At 37.0% G+C, this 17,875-nt stretch overlaps 1 protein-coding gene across 1 annotated transcript in view; it reads right to left on the reverse strand.

Annotated features, from left to right (window-relative positions):
- The window catches only part of ttc17 (tetratricopeptide repeat domain 17), a 102,611-nt gene that overhangs the window by 19,368 nt on the left and 65,368 nt on the right, over positions 1 to 17,875 (reverse strand). Inside the window, exons 18-21 of the mRNA XM_028793498.2 lie at positions 13,168 to 13,436; positions 7,792 to 7,948; positions 7,573 to 7,693; positions 4,100 to 4,259 (exon numbers count right to left, since the gene is read on the reverse strand). Of these exons, the coding sequence (XP_028649331.2) occupies positions 4,100 to 4,259; positions 7,573 to 7,693; positions 7,792 to 7,948; positions 13,168 to 13,436 (707 nt within the window). The remainder of the gene's footprint in view (positions 1 to 4,099; positions 4,260 to 7,572; positions 7,694 to 7,791; positions 7,949 to 13,167; positions 13,437 to 17,875) is intronic.

A 17,875-nucleotide genomic window follows, 5' to 3' on the forward strand; every position in this document is an offset into this window, starting at 1 on the left:
AAATAGTTTTTCACACCACTGTATATATATACATATACACATACATATACACATATATACATACATATATATACACACAGCTGTTAGTGGATTAGGAGAGATTGTGACACCAAGGCTGTCTGAAAGGCATTTAAAGATTTTGTTCCAGAATGATGTTAATTTGATGCAGGCCCAGAACATGTGACCCAGTGAGGCTGGAGATCGATTGCAGCGCTCGCAGGTTGGATCTTGCCCTGGAAACATTTTGGACAATTTTAAACAAGACACATGTGGTCGATAGATAATTTTGAGATGAATAATTCTACGCTTTCCTGAGAGGAATTTTAAGGTGTGGGATTCCCAACAAAAATATCTGGGCCATCAGGCCACACTGCCTCCTAGCAGGAGTACTATGAAGGTATCGGTTCCCTTTAAAGGATAAGTTTGGTGTTTTGAAAGTTATTTTTACACAATCATGCTATATGTTTATTTGCCTTGAAATTTGCATTGCTAGAGAAGCTGTAATTACAAATAAAAAATAAACAAATGCAATGTACTTCACTTGTCACTACAGCCAAAGTGGAACTGGAATAAAGAAAATAAATAATTTTATATATATACATATATATATATATATATATATATATATATATATATATATATATATATATATATATACTGTATCTTTTTGTGAGACTTTTAATTTTAAAATTTTTAAAGAAGCTGAGCTTCCAAATTTATTTAATTCATATACATACATTCACTATTATGCATGTGGTTAATGATAGCTAGGTTTGAAAATGAAGCAGCAACTGTTTTGATACCTAAAGAAATTATAAAGACTCAGTTTTTTCATATTTCTAGCACATATATTTTCAAACCATTTTGGATGAAATACAATGTTGTGAGAAATAGCTGAAGATGTATTTTACTTACATATTATTTGTGACAGTGCTTCCAATTGGCTCCCTTTACTGTGGCTGTTGTTTACAGGAAAAAGTAAATTCTGATAAAAAGTAATTATTTTCAACTTTGCTTTTTTTATCATAAACTAACCTCCAAAATGTGATAGAGGTTATTTTCTGAAAAGCTGCTTCATAGTAGACATATTTAGTATATTTAATTATGTGTTTTTGGTTTTTAAATTGTGAATCATTTCCCTCAAAAATAAAAGCTTGTGCTGATCAACCTATTTGCAAAATAAAAAGACGCTAATGGAGAGGTGCGAAGGAATTTAAGGTGGCCCGGGATTACAACTTTTTTCGTAGGCTTCAGGAATTCTAGTGTTAAGTGAATTTACAAGTCAGGAAGCATACCTAACAAAAAAATGAAAATATACCACAACTATGTGCAGGGTAATGTATATATAGAGATATCTTCCTTTAGTATATTCACGTCCAATAAATTTAGCTGTCATGATATGTAAAGTCTTAAGAAATGTAACTATTGTGTCAAGGACTAACTGTATAAGATATTCAATGTCTCTAACACATTACCAATAACATGACAAACGACTACGTATTTGTTTCTAGTAAAAACTGGACTATTAAACCCAGAAGAAATCAGATATAATATAATTAGAAAAAAGAGCAATTAATATATTTTGTCCTTACTCTGAAAATGCATTTGACACATTTTGTTTGGGGGTTTGTGGTTGGAGAGATGCTTGTGGATTGCAAATAATTAGCTGCTCTATATACTGTATGTACCATGTAAAGCTTCTACAAGGGCTGGTGGGGGAATGGTGTGTGGGCATTTTAACTTGGAAGAAGGAATTAGTTTTGTTGTCTTACAGACTCTGCTGCTAATCAGCATACTTCGCGGTATTCAGTAATGTTATCACAATGACTAAAAGGTGATTTGTTCAAAGTTCAGGTAAAATTGATCTAAATCAAAATGCCATATTGACACGAAACTAAAAAAATTAGATCCACCTCATAAAATAGATTTGAATACATGTCCACCAACCTGAAACATGAAGTTACTAATGACTTTTACTCACTCAAACACTGTCCTTAGTTGTTCTCTTTCTACTATTTCTTCAGAAAAAAAAAATTGACTTGGCAAATGTTTTAGAAAAAAAAATCATGCTTTGTTCTGTTTCATTATGGCTTGGTTATAAAGCATATTTTGTCTTTCCTTATTATGTGTGCTAACGACATGCTGCAAAAAGAGTTTAATATGGAGTGTTGATTTGTATTGCGAGCTTGCAATGTATGATGGGTATGCAGCTGACCAGTGGCACTGGCTTTTAAAAAAAAAAAAAAAAAAACATGTAAGCCACTGTGTTTTGATAGACTGTGTAATTAGTTTATTTCAAGTTATTTTCTGGTGTACACTGTACAATTACATTCCTATTTGCCTGAAAGCTGAGCTTGAAGTGGAACCAAAATTACTGGCAGTAACCTTTTTTAATTTTTTTAATTGCTCCACCCAATTTGGTATTACTTTTACATAATGGGGCAGAGGGCTGCCCCTTGGAGGTCCGAGCACATGTATATTAGTATATAATATTGAAGGGTGTTCCTTATGAAGCACAACTTGTAATGGACACACTGCAAGTACCACCACCCGACTGCTTTTCTTGTCTGGTATGTAAAATGTAACACCACAAAGAAGAGTGGCAGGAAAACAGTTGGTGAATGAAAAATACTGTAACGTCGCTAACAAGTTGCATTAGCCTGAAGGTGCGTCATACACCATATGACAAGACATTCAATTAGCCTGAAGGTGCGTCATACACCATATGACAAGACATTCAATCATGCAAATGAGTGGCTTCAGAGAAACCTTTAAACAGGCACACCAAACAAAGCCTCAAAAGAAATCCAACTTTATATTTATTATATATATATATATATATATATATATATATATATATATATATATATATATATATATATATAAAACCCCCCACCCCATGTAACATTTGCTATATACTGCCTTTGATTCTTGTAAGTCTAAGCATTATCCTCTGATGAAGGCCTCTGGCAGGGGCTGAAAGCTCAGGAATAAAAACTACTTTATGATACGCGATTCATTTTCTCCCTTTGTGGATCTCCAGCTACAAATATGCAAACCGTATCACAGACCTTCTCTTCCATATATATATATATACACACACGAGGTGAGACACCAAAATAACCAGAATGGGCTTGGGGCTTTACTGGAAAACCATCTGGGGATTGGCCGAACGTGAATCATAGAAGTATATCCCTTCCTACACACCCTCTCAAACCGCTGACCGGCTAGGTATATCCTGTGAATAGGCCAGTCAGTATTTGCACAACAATTGCTACACGAGTTGGCGCTATAATTTCAGGTGGGGGAAAAAAAAAAAAAAAAAAAAAAAATTCGAACCGTCAATCAATATGAAATTTCTCGCAAAATTGAACAAAACGGCCACAGAAACTTATGATATGAGAAAAACAGTGTACGGTGATAACAGTTTGTCTCGCACACAAGTTTTTGATTGGCACAAAGTGGTGAAGACAAAAACGGTAAGCCTGTTGAACAGCCTCAAGCAAGAAGACTTCCAGCTCTGTTTCCATCAATGGAAGATATGTATGGAGCGGTGTACAGATCGTGAGGGGGAGTATATAGAAGGTGACAATGTTTAGAATGCTGTAATTCATCAATAAATATAGAATTTTTTTTACCAATCCAGTTATTTTTGTATCTCACCTCATATATATATATATATATATATATATATAGCAACGGCTGCAATTTGGAACTTTGTCGATAGGTTCCAAACATTTTCAAAATACTTGCAAAATGTGCCCAGCTTATCTGCAATAGACAATTTCATTGACCATCAGCTAACACCTGGTATATATACTAACATTCATTGAGAAGGTATACCCAAAAAACAACACAAACAAAACAAATTCAACATGAGTTTTTTGAAAAAAAAATCTAACAACCACACGAGATAAAAACACAACAATAAAATGGAACAATAAAGTATATTAACATAGAAAGTAGGACAAATAGCACCTGCACAGGCAGATAAATAACAGGCTGCTTATTACATTTACACTTTCTGCAAAGTCAAATTAGAAGCTAAACTGAAAAGACACTTCATTCACTGAGCTATTTTAGTGCAAACATTTCCCACCTCTCGAAGCTGGCTTTCTCCAGTGTAGTGAATTCCTCCACGGTTAGCAACACCATACAAGTGATCCAAAGTGTGCATTGTGGCAGGCAGGTTGCTGTTACAGACTGGCTCCACTGCTGGTTCCTGAAGTGGAGTACCAAAGTCTATGTGTTCAGTGATACTAGTAAAATGAGGGAAGAAACAACAAGATATTATGAGAACATTTTTAAATTAATAAACACAATTTTATACATAAAACAAGCAAAGTGAACAAGACATAGACAGCATCTTACCATTAATGTCAAACTCTTTTCAGATCTATGAAGCCATTAATTTTTTTTAATGAATGGTGATACTTTTTCCACACTGTGAATACCAGAATAACTGGACTCTTAAACAATGAATCAGGGTGGGTTCTTCAGTTCAACAGCGTGTTCTCATATGAAGGGGCTTCCTATTTGTGAACTATTCTCATTTTCTGGAAGTTTTTATAGTTTAGCCAAAAATATTTGTGTTGTGAGAATACAACTGGAAGACATTACATGAGGATTATGCAACAAGAGAAATGCAAGATTTTTTCAGGGACTTTTTTTATATTGTTTGATGTTGCCTAGAATTTGCCACAATTGGCTCATGTTATATCAGGAACATTCTTATGCTCATCATCCAAAAGATTAAAAATTCTTTCTCAGTCATCACTAAAAACTACAAAGGTAACTTTAAAATATAGAAAACATTAACTTTTGGGCGTAATATTCCTTTAATATGGCAACTACAAAGTGCTCAAAATCTAATCAGCCCAGCACATTGGCATAAGAATAGCCTGGTAAAAAAGGTCTGAGTTACCAATGCCGGGTTCAGTATTTATTACTTTTTTTGTTTTGTTTTTTTTATTTCACAACCGCTCCTGTCAGGGTGTTCCTTACCTTGAAGTGAAGTGAAAACCGAAAACAAAGTCTACGGTAAAGTATTTAACATACTTTCACAATTTTAAGACTTTTGCCTAAGTACTGGCTGAGAACAAAGTTACGATGATTAAATAAATGGAAGTAACTAAGTGAAATTTTTGTTGAAATGTTCACATTTGAGACAAAACTCCATTGTAGTTTAGGTTTGAACCTCCACACTCCCCAACACATCAATCACATACGGCAATATGTCATGTTAGTGTAATCAGGTCACGGCTAAGAATAATGTATCATTATAAACCAACAAGTCTTGACTGGTTTCTGACTGTTAGTTAGTTCTCAGAAGAGACATCAAGTACATTATAGCAAATTCTCCTAATCCCAATGCACACAAACTGCAACGCATCTCTGGGACAGACCTCTTAAAGAATTAAATGGATGCATCATTTAGGAATTCTCATCAATGCGCACTATGCACCATCCTCTTCTCTTACTTATAAATTGAGCGTGTTGCTTTCTAGTAATACTGTGTCTAAATCCAACAAGAGTGTACAGTAAACCAGTTATTAATGGAGACATTAAACGCAGACTACCCCAAAAGAACACTGAAACACATCCACATGGGTCAACGCCATATCTTATCCTGACAGGGAAAGCCTGCTGTGATTTGTTTTTTCACTATAGACAACTTTATTTAATCACAAAATGATAGGTAGATGCATGCAGAATAACTGCATGAACACTTTAAGAGCTCATGAAAATACTGACTGTATTTTTGAAGCCATTCTTCTGAACCATCTAGTCCATTAAAATTAAAATAAATATTTCTTATAAAAGGTTAATATTTTTGCTGATAATTTAACCTAAAGAATTTTGTAACTTGAATCTTGAACCTATCACATCTTAACTAATCCTTACTAATCAAAGGATACATTAACTTTTTTTCCTGGAAGCAAATAAAACAAACCTGAACAAACATGACTGGTGTGAAAGTTCTTATTTTAAAATTTTACAAAACACGTCATGCTCACTGTTGCTATTTGAGTATACTCCAAAGGTCATAAAAAGGTTTTTATTACAGTATATGGACAGGAATCATTTTTTTAATTCTCTTCATCAGAGCTGGCTTAGGGTGTCTAAACTAGGAAATGAGATGTGCACGTAGTGAGGTTTCTAGGCCATAGTTGAAAAACACAAATGTGAAATGTACCTCACTTTCTGATTCAGCATAATGAACCCAGAAGTGTTTGACATTTTGATTTAGTTATCTATTAAATTAAACCTGCTTTGTTTTTTTAAAGAAATACATCATTTATAAAGCTGCTTAATTTTCACCACTATGTACAAGTGTAGAAAGAAATAACAAACCTCTTAAAACAATTCAGGGTTGTAGGGGGTTAGAGTCTACCCAAGGCAGGAACAGACACAAGGCAGAAACCAACCTCTGCAGTAATGTTATAATGTGATTTACAATATTAACATAATTTATTAATTTTTTTTTTTACACAAATTCAGCTTTTGCATTTATGTATGCGTTGTGGCGGGCGACCAGGTCCCATGCCCGGCCGGGACGCCCCTTCTACTTATGTTCCCGGGGAGCAGCCATGAGCTCCTCAGTACCTCCCCTGGAACGTTTGGTGGCAGCCTCCCTGGCTGACGATGGTGCCTCAGTTTCCCACAGGGAGATGGAGTTTTCCACAACTCTGTGGGGATCTGGGGCGGCCGCCAGGGGGTGCTGCATGGATCCCGGAGCCAACCTGGAAAACTCTACAGCCCCGCCTGAAAGTGCAATTAGGAACAGGTGATCAAGCACCTGCAGCACTTCCGGGTGGGCTATAAAAAGGACCGGCAGCCACCACTCAGGGCCAGAACCGGGAGGAAGAGGATGAGGTTGCCTGGGAGGAGTGGTGGTGCCAGAAGAAGGATTGTGATTTGTGTTGTGCTTAGTTGTTGGGACTGTGTTGTGGCTGGGGGGTTCACGGAGAAGATGTGCCCTCCAGCTGAAGAAAAAAAATAAAGTCTTTGTGTTTTTACACGTGCCTCTGTGTAAGTCTGTGCCGTGTCAGGTGCTATACAGCGTCCTTATTACAGTGTATATACTGAACTTTAAGAATATCAGTACCCTTGCAACCTAGGGAAAGAAAATGTACTTGATTCATTGAACAAGATAACAGTTTTCAGTGGTGCTAATGCAATTACCAAAGTTTGCCTAATAACCAATAAGCATTTAAACATGGCTAATTAAGGATTAGCTTAGGATTGGGACACTGAAGGAATGGGGTATTGCAGCCAAAACAAATTAAAAATTTGTCATTTCAAGTAGTAGGAGCCATTAGTAACATAAGTCATTTTTAATTCAGCGTTGTTGTTATCTTGATAAAAAAAAAACATCAATTTCTATCAAAAACACAAACAGTTCTGAGAGATTCCAAACTTATGAATGCTAGTGTATACATCAAGGTTTTATGGTTATAAATTTAAAGAGCAACTGTGTAGTTAAAAGTAGTCCAAGGCTTTAGCTCTTCAATGACAAAGCCTGCCGATGAACATGTTCAAGCCAGCGGAGACGGAGACAGAGATACTCACTCAATGTTTTTCGCTGATACAGCCAGCCAGGTGCTAGCTACTGTGGTCAGTTCCACCCTGCGTATGCGCTGACACTCATCAGGGCTTGGCCACCCTAAACTTAGGTAGTCCCTAATTTTTCCTGAAAACAAGACAACAGTGAAAACTTAGATCACAATTTAATAGAAAACAAAACTGTAGAAGTTTTACTAGAACACAGATATATAGAAAGACGGTGACCTGGAGGTCCTGTAAAAGGTATTTTTGGTCCACTAATCTCGAGTGCTGAATGTAAAGCAGAGCTGTCTTCTGAATAAACATCCTCCTCAATTCGCTCCTGTTGCAGGTCAGGAACATCCGTCTTTGGCTTTTTTACTCGCTTGACCTGAAATGTAATCTTTTCAAAAGATATACCAATTGATTTAAGACCAGATTGCGCATTTTCAAAAGATCATATTAAAATGGTAAATTACTAAGCTGCTTAAATGTACATCATCCATTACCACTAAATGTTTTACAAACAAGCACAATACTGCTGTTGCCTAAGCATACGTTTCCATCATCGATCCCTCTTAAACCAGTATGTTCATATTTTCATTTGCTGCATTTGTTGTAGTACCAATAAAAACAGAAAGAAATAAATTGAAAATTACTGTCAAGTGAAGTACAGAATAGAAAAACAAAATCAACATACCAATAAGCATGTGGAAACTGGTCTTCTCTGTTTGATCGATGAGTTGGTAGAAACAAGAAGAGAGAACAGGAAAAAGATGCGTCTTGTGCTGTAACTGCTGTCGGAAGCATGCATGCATGTGTGGGTGAAAGAAAGAGAGAGTGAAGGAAGTTGAACTTTTATCAGTTAAGAGCGGTGAATATCTGGTACTGAATCAGTTTGAGTAGTGCCCTGCTGCTTGGCACAATGGGGCTTTGCTTTCTAGCAACCAGTCTCCAACATGCCAGCGTCCATAAGTGTAAATAATATGATGGTGCCACAGGGAAATGTAAATTGTTAAAAAAACAACAAAGCAAAAGATTAACATAACTGTGGTATTCCTTGACCTTAGAAACCCTGAAAACCATAAACATATTTCTTTAGGGGCCAAGGAACAGTTGGAAAAGAATCAACATACCAACCACAGTCATAAGTACTTATAAGCATTTCTCTAAATAATGAATTGCTTTTGGAATTTGTATATGACAAATAAAATTCACTTTGAATTTGAACATCAGACTAGATGCTAACTGAGCTATGATTTGGCAATCTTTGATTTTTGACTTGACTTTAGCAGCAGTATTTTGAATATCTTATAGCATGAAAGCAGTTTTTGAAGGATGCTTACTACAAAGAACACTAAAGGAGTCCTTTAACTATATACAGAAGAAAATCTGATATGTCCAGCACAAGGCTTTACCTATGAAATGCTGTGATTTTTAGCAGTAAAACTGTATAGACCAATATTTTATCACGGAATTAAATTCGGGAGTCATATCTTCTTAAAAAACATATCTTGTATGCAATAATTTTATTGAATATTTCACCTCTAAGGTGGACACCATCCGCTCCTCATTGTCTGCCTCCAGCCCTCCATTGCTGGATGTTTCTACATCAAAGTCAATGGGCTGCCTTTCCCAGTTCCTCTGTACCACAGTTAAAGAAGTTGAGGGCATCATACAGAGGATGAGGCCTTCAACATGTTCATTGGACCCTTTTCCTACCCCTCTGGTAAAAGCTAAAGTATCAGATGTGAGCCCTCCTATTGCTGATATCATTAATCGCTTTCTCCAGAGCGGCATAGTCCTGCTGGCCTTGAAAACCGTAAAAATTAGACCTCATTTAAAAAAAATCCTCTTTGGATCCTGTAGTGATAGCAAACTAGTGATAGCAAACTATCGTCCGATCCCCAACCTTCCATTTTTGTCTAAGGTTTTGGAAAAGGTTGTTTTGGTTCAGCTTCATGGTCACCTCAAAAAATTCAATCTGTAAAAATTCAATCTGTTTGAAAAATTTCAATCTGGCTTCCGATCTTCTCACAGTACAGAGACAGCCCTGATTAGAGTCACCAATTACCTCCTGATGGCTGCTGACCAGGGCTCTCCATCACTCCTTATCCTTCTGGATTTCACAGCTGCATTTGATACAGCAGATCATAATATTCTCCATCATCTTCACTAAATAATTGGACTTTCTGGCATTGCTTTGGAGTGGTTCAAGTCCTATCTTACAGATAGGGCTGAGTATGTGGCCTTGGGGGATGCTAAATCTCATACCCACACTGTCACCTGTGGGGACCCAGAAGGATCATTCCTTGGGCCGACCCTCTTTAATATCTATATGCTACCCCTGGGTCACATCATCCGCAAGCATGGAGTTTTATTCCATTGCTATGCCGATGATACGCAGCTCTATGTGAGACTGGATTCGACTTCACTTACACCTCCATCAACTCTTTCCTCTTGCTTGGTTGAGACTGAGGCCTGGATGTCCAAGAACTTCCTCAAGCTGAAAAACTGAAGCTCTTTTAATTGGCAACCCCCATCAACTTCGTTCCTCTGTAAACTGTATTTCCTTTTCTGATCGTACCATTACCCTCTCCCCTTCTGTTACAAATCTGGGTGTCAAGTTAGACTCCCATCTGTCATTTGATACACATGTTCATCACCTTTGTAAAATTGCATTCCTTCATCTCTGAAACATAGCCAAACTTCATCCCTACCTCTCCCTCTGTGATGCTGAAAAGCTGGTTCATGCCTTTGTCTCCTCCAGGCTGGACTATTGTAATGCACTCCTCATCGGGATACCCAACAAGAGCCTTCAAAAGCTCCAAGAAATTCAAAATAGTGCTACAAGAATCCAGATGAGGGTGCGGAAATATGAACACATTTCACCAATCCTTCGGTCACTTCATTGGCTCCCTATCCACCTCCATATCGAATACAATACGTTAACTCATCAGTGTATCTATGGAAATGCTCCACAATATCTTAAGGAACTCCTCATACTACAATCCACTGCAAGAAACCTTTTAACGTTTTACAAATACCTACCGCCTTCACACCCCTGTGACCAAACTTCATACAATGGGAGACAGAGCCTTTGTAGCTGCTGCTCCACAGCTCTGGAATGGCCTACCAGAGAGCCTGAGAACACAGCAGATTGTGGGCTGTTTTAAAAAACAGCTAAAGACTTTTCTACTTAGGAAAGCTTATTAACAAGAATGCTATAATTATTGTTGTTTTATCTCTGTTTTTAACTTGCTTTGCCTTGGTTTAAAATTTTATGTAGCACTTTGAGATTTACTGATAATGTAAAGTGCCCTATAAATAAAATGCATTATTATTATTACATACACATATATACATATATATACAGTGGTGTGAAAAACTATTTGCCCCCTTCCTGATTTCTTATTCTTTTGCATGTTTGTCACACAAAATGTTTCTGATCATCAAACACATTTAACCATTAGTCAAATATAACACAAGTAAACACAAAATGCAGTTTTTAAATGATGGTGTTTATTATTTAGGGAGAAAAAAAAATCCAAACCTACATGGCCCTGTGTGAAAAAGTAATTGCCCCCTTGTTAAAAAATAACCTAACTGTGGTGTATCACACCTGAGTTCAATTTCCGTAGCCACCCCCAGGCCTGATTACTGCCACACCTGTTTCAATCAAGAAATCACTTAAACAGGAGCTGCCTGACACAGAGAAGTAGACCAAAAGCACCTCAAAAGCTAGACATCATGCCAAGATCCAAAGAAATTCAGGAACAAATGAGAACAGAAGTAATTGAGATCTATCAGTCTGGTAAAGGTTATAAAGCCATTTCTAAAGCTTTGGGACTCCAGCGAACCACAGTGAGAGCCATTACCCACAAATGGCAAAAACATGGAACAGTGGTGAACCTTCCCAGGAGTGGCCGGCCGACCAAAATTACCCCAAGAGCGCAGAGACGACTCATCCGAGAGGTCACAAAAGACCCCAGGACAACGTCTAAAGAACTGCAGGCCTCACTTGCCTCAATTAAGGTCAGTGTTCACGACTCCACCATAAGAAAGAGACTGGGCAAAAACGGCCTGCATGGCAGATTTCCAAGACGCAAACCACTGTTAAGCAAAAAGAACATTAGGGCTCGTCTCAATTTTGCTAAGAAACATCTCAATGATTGCCAAGACTTTTGGGAAAATACCTTGTGGACTGATGAGTCAAAAGTTGAACTTTTTGGAAGGCAAATGTCTCGTTACATCTGGCATAAAAGGAACACAGCATTTCAGAAAAAGAACATCATACCAACAGTAAAATATGGTGGTGGTAGTGTGATGGTCTGGGGTTGTTTTGCTGCTTCAGGACCTGGAAGGCTTGCTGTGATAGATGGAACCATGAATTCTACTGTCTACCAAAAAATCCTGAAAAAAAAGTCCTGACCTGAATCCAATTGAGATGCTATGGCATGACCTTAAAAAGGCGGTTCATGCTAGAAAACCCTCAAATAAAGCTGAATTACAACAATTTTGCAAAGATGAGTGGGCCAAAATTCCTCCAGAGCGCTGCAAAAGACTCATTGCAAGTTATCGCAAACGCTTGATTGCAGTTATTGCTGCTAAGGGTGGCCCAACCAGTTATTAGGTTCAGGGGGCAATTACTTTTTCACACAGGGCCATGTAGGTTTGGATTTTTTTTTCTCCCTAAATAATAAAAACCACCATTTACAAACTGCATTTTGTGTTTACTTGTGTTATATTTGACTAATGGTTAAATGTGTTTGATGATCAGAAACATTTTGTGTGACAAACATGCAAAAGAATAAGAAATCAGGAAGGGGGCAAATAGTTTTTCACACCACTGTACATATACATACATATATACACACACGTACATACATATATACACACATAATATATATACACACATAATATATATATATACACTCATACATATACACACACATATATACACACACACATAAATGTAAACCAAAAAATACTTAACGCTATAACATGACCTCTATTAAACATGAACATATATTATCAGGATACATTATAACAGTTTACAATTTTTGTGGGTCACAGTTTGAATGCAGAGGCAGGAGCTCAAATGGTAATCAATTAGGTTTAAAGTGCAGGGTCTTTGCCACTGCCCGCTTATAACAGGCTACAAAGAATGTTTGTGGCAGTATCAAACTACAATGATGCGTTCAGCATTAGGAGCTGGGAACATCAAATTCAGGTAATACTAAAGGTTACGTCCAAGTACTTGAAGCAACACTGGCATGTTGTTAGAAATGATGGGGAATGTTTTTCACAATGCCAGCCAAAGATTAGTCTTCAATTCCATTTACAATTTAGAACGCTGCATTATACTGACAAGAAAATAAGTAAAATCCCCAAAACCAGATTGTTAAAGCTGATATAGGCACACCTGACAAGTTGTGAATCCCTTGATCCCCAAAACTTTTGTCAGCCCTTTTCCTACAGTCCTACTTCTAGAGTTGTCCAAAAACCTTTTAATGTCATGACAAAAACATCTTATGGGCCAATTATCACTAGCAGCTCCCAAGTCAAGGCAGTCACAGAGAACAAAACCTCCCCAATTTGCTCTGATAAAAAGCTACATACCCATTCTGCCCCATCATCATCTTCACAGTTTCCAAAACAGGGCCCAGTCTTTCCAGTTTGTCCCCTGTTCTTCAGGACACGAATTCCCTGCAAATCCACATGTCTTCCCTTTACATCAAGTGCCCCTTCAAAGGCTCCAATTAGGTCCTCTTTGAGCTGCCATTCCTCTTCATCATCATCTCTCCCATCCATATCACCTTCATCAGTCACTACTTCTGAGACATGGTGTTGGGCTCCACCTGAGCCGTTGCTGTCAACAACTACAACCGCTAAAATTAAAAAAGATCATTTACTCACCACACAAATGGACAAGATAGCAAAACACAACAAATAATTACAGTAAATAAAAGCATTAATGCAATGTATTTGCTTCAGTTTCATATTTTCACCTTATATTGTGTCACAACATGTGATTTTAATAGTTTTTTTTTTATTCACTGATCAATGCAAAAATACCTGCCAAAGCAATCACAAAATTCGAACATTCAAACAAAATTCAAACAATTCTAAAACATGTTCCCAGGAAGTATGCACACCCACTAGATACATCTGAGGAGGACATTAAGGCAGATCCATGGTTAAAACTGCTGTCCAGCAACTTTGATTTGACGTGTCTAATTGGACGACCTACTCCAAAAAACTCCCATTTCCTCCTCCTGGCACTCATATCACCTCCTATACTGGAATAACTGGTGAGTCTAACTTTGTTATGTGTGTGTCCACTGAATACTGGACAAAGAAAAAAAAAATTACCAAAAGTTCAGTTTTTCCTCAAATCCCAGTAATGGATAAACTGCTCCATGAAAATGAATGGATCACCAATGCTGAAGTTTTATTAACATTATTGTACACAAAGAGATATTTATATGAATACATTATACTCTGAGTTCCACCATTTCATCTAGTCACGTACCATTTTGTTAAAACTGATTTTTCTAATAAACTTTTAGGGGACCTAGACTTTATTATGTAGTATAGTGGTAAGTGTAAAAACTGCATTTTTTTGAAGGTACAAGCTGAAAACAGTTTCCACGTTAAAGGACTTTTGTGCTTGGAGCAAGATAGTACAATCACACAGGGCTGTACATTTATCCACAAATTAATTGTGATTACACCTGCTGCAATATCAAGTGCTAATAAAAAAAAATGGTTATTACCACATTACATTTAATACTCCTCTTGTGTCAAAGATGAAGCTTTCATAGTTAAAAACTGATCTATATAGTGAGACCTATATCCAATAACAGATATATTCACTAAGCATGTGAGTGAGTTGGCAAATCAGAGGCACTCATACCTAATGACTTATTACAGGGGTGCTGTGCAAAAAAACAGTTTTTAAGAGTCTGATCTGGTGCAAGATCCTTCTAGAAGTGGGAACTTCTGCCCTGTTTGCAGATGTAAACAGATGTTTACAAACAACATATTTTCCTCAAGATCACACCAGGGATAAAATTGCTGTAAGACTGAAACCCACCCAGGCTACCTGGGTCTTACAGGAGAAGCATCAAGATTGCATCACTATAAATTATATGGTGAAGACAGTGAATGTCGCTGCCATTAATAACATGACAAGGCTCCAGTGCTTAGGTCACAAGGTACTGCTGGGCGGTATACCGGTTCACACCAAAAACCGTTTTTTATTCTTGTTATGATATGGATTTTTCTTATACCGCAACACCGGTTTAAATAGCCTAAACATTTGAAATGTGGCGCCAGCGGGAAACTGTTTAAGGGGGGGACCATTTTCACTGCTGCACTGCTAAACATGCATGCAATGGAGTACATGCGTTAGTGCAGGTATTGAACAGTGAAAATGGACAGAGAACATTCTGAAACTGAAGCTGCAGCAGACGATAAAGTTGAACATGAAAACACAGAAGAACTTTTGCAGAAAAAAGGAGCTGTCTGTTGTCTGGAGATACTTTGGTTTTAAAAGGTCTGATGTGGACCATTATGTTCAAATGTGTGAATACTGTTTCTATACTACTGGATAATACTGCAAGGCAAGATGTACTTGTTTTATTTTTGGGTACTGTGTAATAGTGTGACGACATGTTGGCTTTACTCTCGACGTTTCCACTTTAATCTCAACGCTTATGACGAGAATAAAGTCGACATGTTGACTTTATTTTAGACATTTTTACTTTATTCTCACTGTTTACATCGAGATTAAAGTCAACATGTTGACTTTATTCTCGTAATTTGTCATTAAAGTAGAACATCGTAAACTAAACTTCATCTTAAAATGAATATTTACTTTACTAGATTTTTTCAAACCCCGTCATGTTATGTAGCACATTAAATGCTTTGTGTTAAGTGTTCCCAGAGCCATGCTAATCGCTACATGCTTCTTAAACTGACTTCCACTTGCACTAAGAGGAGGCGCAGGCAGCGATCACCACACAGAATACATTCACTTCATGATATTCCTGCTCCCTGAACATTTAGAATGCTAAGATAAATACTTGATATAATTTTCATGATGAAATGCATTAAAGCATGTATTAATCATGTGGGGGCACGCTGCCTCGCAGCAAGGGGGTCCTGGGTGTTCCCTGCCTTGAATTTGCATGTTTTTCTGGTGGGTTTACTCGGTGTGCTTCAGTTTCCTTTCAAAGTCATGTAGAATGTGGGGTTTTGTTACGTTATATTGACCCTGCTAGTGTATGTGTTGCTCGTATTCATCCTGTGATGTGCTCCTGCCTCGCACACAATGCTTGTGGGATGGGCGCAACCCTCAATGGATGGCACAATTAAACATGTATAACGAAGATTTTTTTTAAAGTTCTGAACGCTCCGTGGTCTAAGTTTATAAATAGTTTTAATTTCACAAGGACGTTTATCGTGTGGCGATTGGTTATGTGGAGAAAGAAAAAGGAAGGATAGGGACTGGGGGTTTAATACGTCAGAAACAGACCGCACACATGCAATAAAAAAAAGCCCACTCAGAAGAACATCCATTGAATTCTGTGTTCGTGTCTTCGACCACCAGATCACGAACCCAACATTTACACAATATTTAAGTTAAACCTGTGCGATATCCATTCATACATCCAGTTTTTTAGAGCCTTGTCATACCTGCCATAAAGTTCTTTACACTGAATGTACACCTGGGGACCCCTTACCGTGAGGGAGCAGCACCACCGCCACACTACCGTGCATGTTTAATACCTGTTTTAATGAATTTCATCATGAAAAATTATCTTAGCATTCTACATTTTCAGAGAGCAGGAATATCATGAAGTGAATGTATTCTGTGCAGCGATCACTGCCTCCTAGTGCAAGAGGAAGTCAGTTTAAGGAGTGCGTAATGAGTAGGGAACACTTAACACAAAGCATTTAATGTGCTACATTAACTTATGACAGGGTTTGAGAAAATCTAGTGAGTTAAACATTGATTTTAGGATGAAGTTTAGTTTACGACATTCTACTTTAATGACAAAATAAACTACGAGAATAAAGTGGAAATGTCGACTATAATCTCGACATAGGGCCATGGTGAAGAAAAAAAAAAAAACTAACACGCTTCCGTAGGGCTATACCACAAACAGCATTATAAATGCAAGTTGCAGTTTTATTATTTATGTATATAGCTTAGCTTGAAGCAAGGTCCATATTAATGCAATATTCCTTAATGATGGTTCATTTGGTAAAGATGTCATCACCAAGTTGCACTTGTTTTATTTTATTTTAATTTGGTGAATACTGTGTAATGCACCTGGGCTTTAAAGTCCTGGACGTAATAGTATTATTACTGGAAATTGCACTATTATTTATTGTATTGTTATTATTTATTAATTTAAATATTATGCAGTTTAATGATGGTAAAGTTGTTTAAAAAGTCACTTTAACGTGTCAGTGGGCAGAGATTGTTAACATTAACAAAGTGTAGTTGGTTTACAAAAAAATATTTACTATTTATTCCTATTCTAAGACATGTTCAGTGCAATACAACATTTGACAAGCACCTCTGGTTATTTTACTAAGTCTAAATGCCTCTTTGGATGGTTGAAAATATTTTGTCAAAATTTTAGTTTAAATTGTTTGCAAACTTTGTTCAATAAAAAGGTTCTATATTTTGACTGCATCTGTCATGCAATGTGATTCCTTCTCTTCATTACTGCCACCCCCTTCAAAACTATCACATTATGGTGCCATACAAAACTGTACTGATACTTGTGTGCATATTAAAATGTTTTTTTGTACAATGTACAATTCTCATGACAGTGGAATAGGTTATTCTTAGCCAGTAACTGCAGTGGAAAATGTGATTAACATCCACTCATGTATGGGAAAAAAATATCATCCAATACCGTGAAACCGGTATAATTTTGAAAAATACCGTGATATAGAATTTTGGTCATACCGCCCAGCCCAGTTGCCACCAAATGAATGTAAACAAGTTAGCCCTGACTCTCTGTCCCCATCTTCTGGCAAGATAAACATGTAGCAGTTATTCAGTGTGTGTGTAAAAGTGTTATACAAGTTACTTTTGTTTTTTTGTATCCCAAGTTATCATGCCTATACTACTCTGTCTTGCCTTTTTTCATTTTATTTGTCTTAAGATACAAGGTTAAAAAAAAGAACATGTGCTTTGTATCAGAATTATCTTTTCAGTGGTCAGTTAGTTCACCTTTGTCAATTTGTCCCAAAGCATATCCCAAAACAAAGAAAAAGAAAAGATGAAAAAAAGCAATATTATTGA

The sequence above is a fragment of the Erpetoichthys calabaricus genome, chromosome 2 (genome assembly GCF_900747795.2).
Source record: "Erpetoichthys calabaricus chromosome 2, fErpCal1.3, whole genome shotgun sequence".
NCBI lineage: Eukaryota > Metazoa > Chordata > Cladistia > Polypteriformes > Polypteridae > Erpetoichthys > Erpetoichthys calabaricus.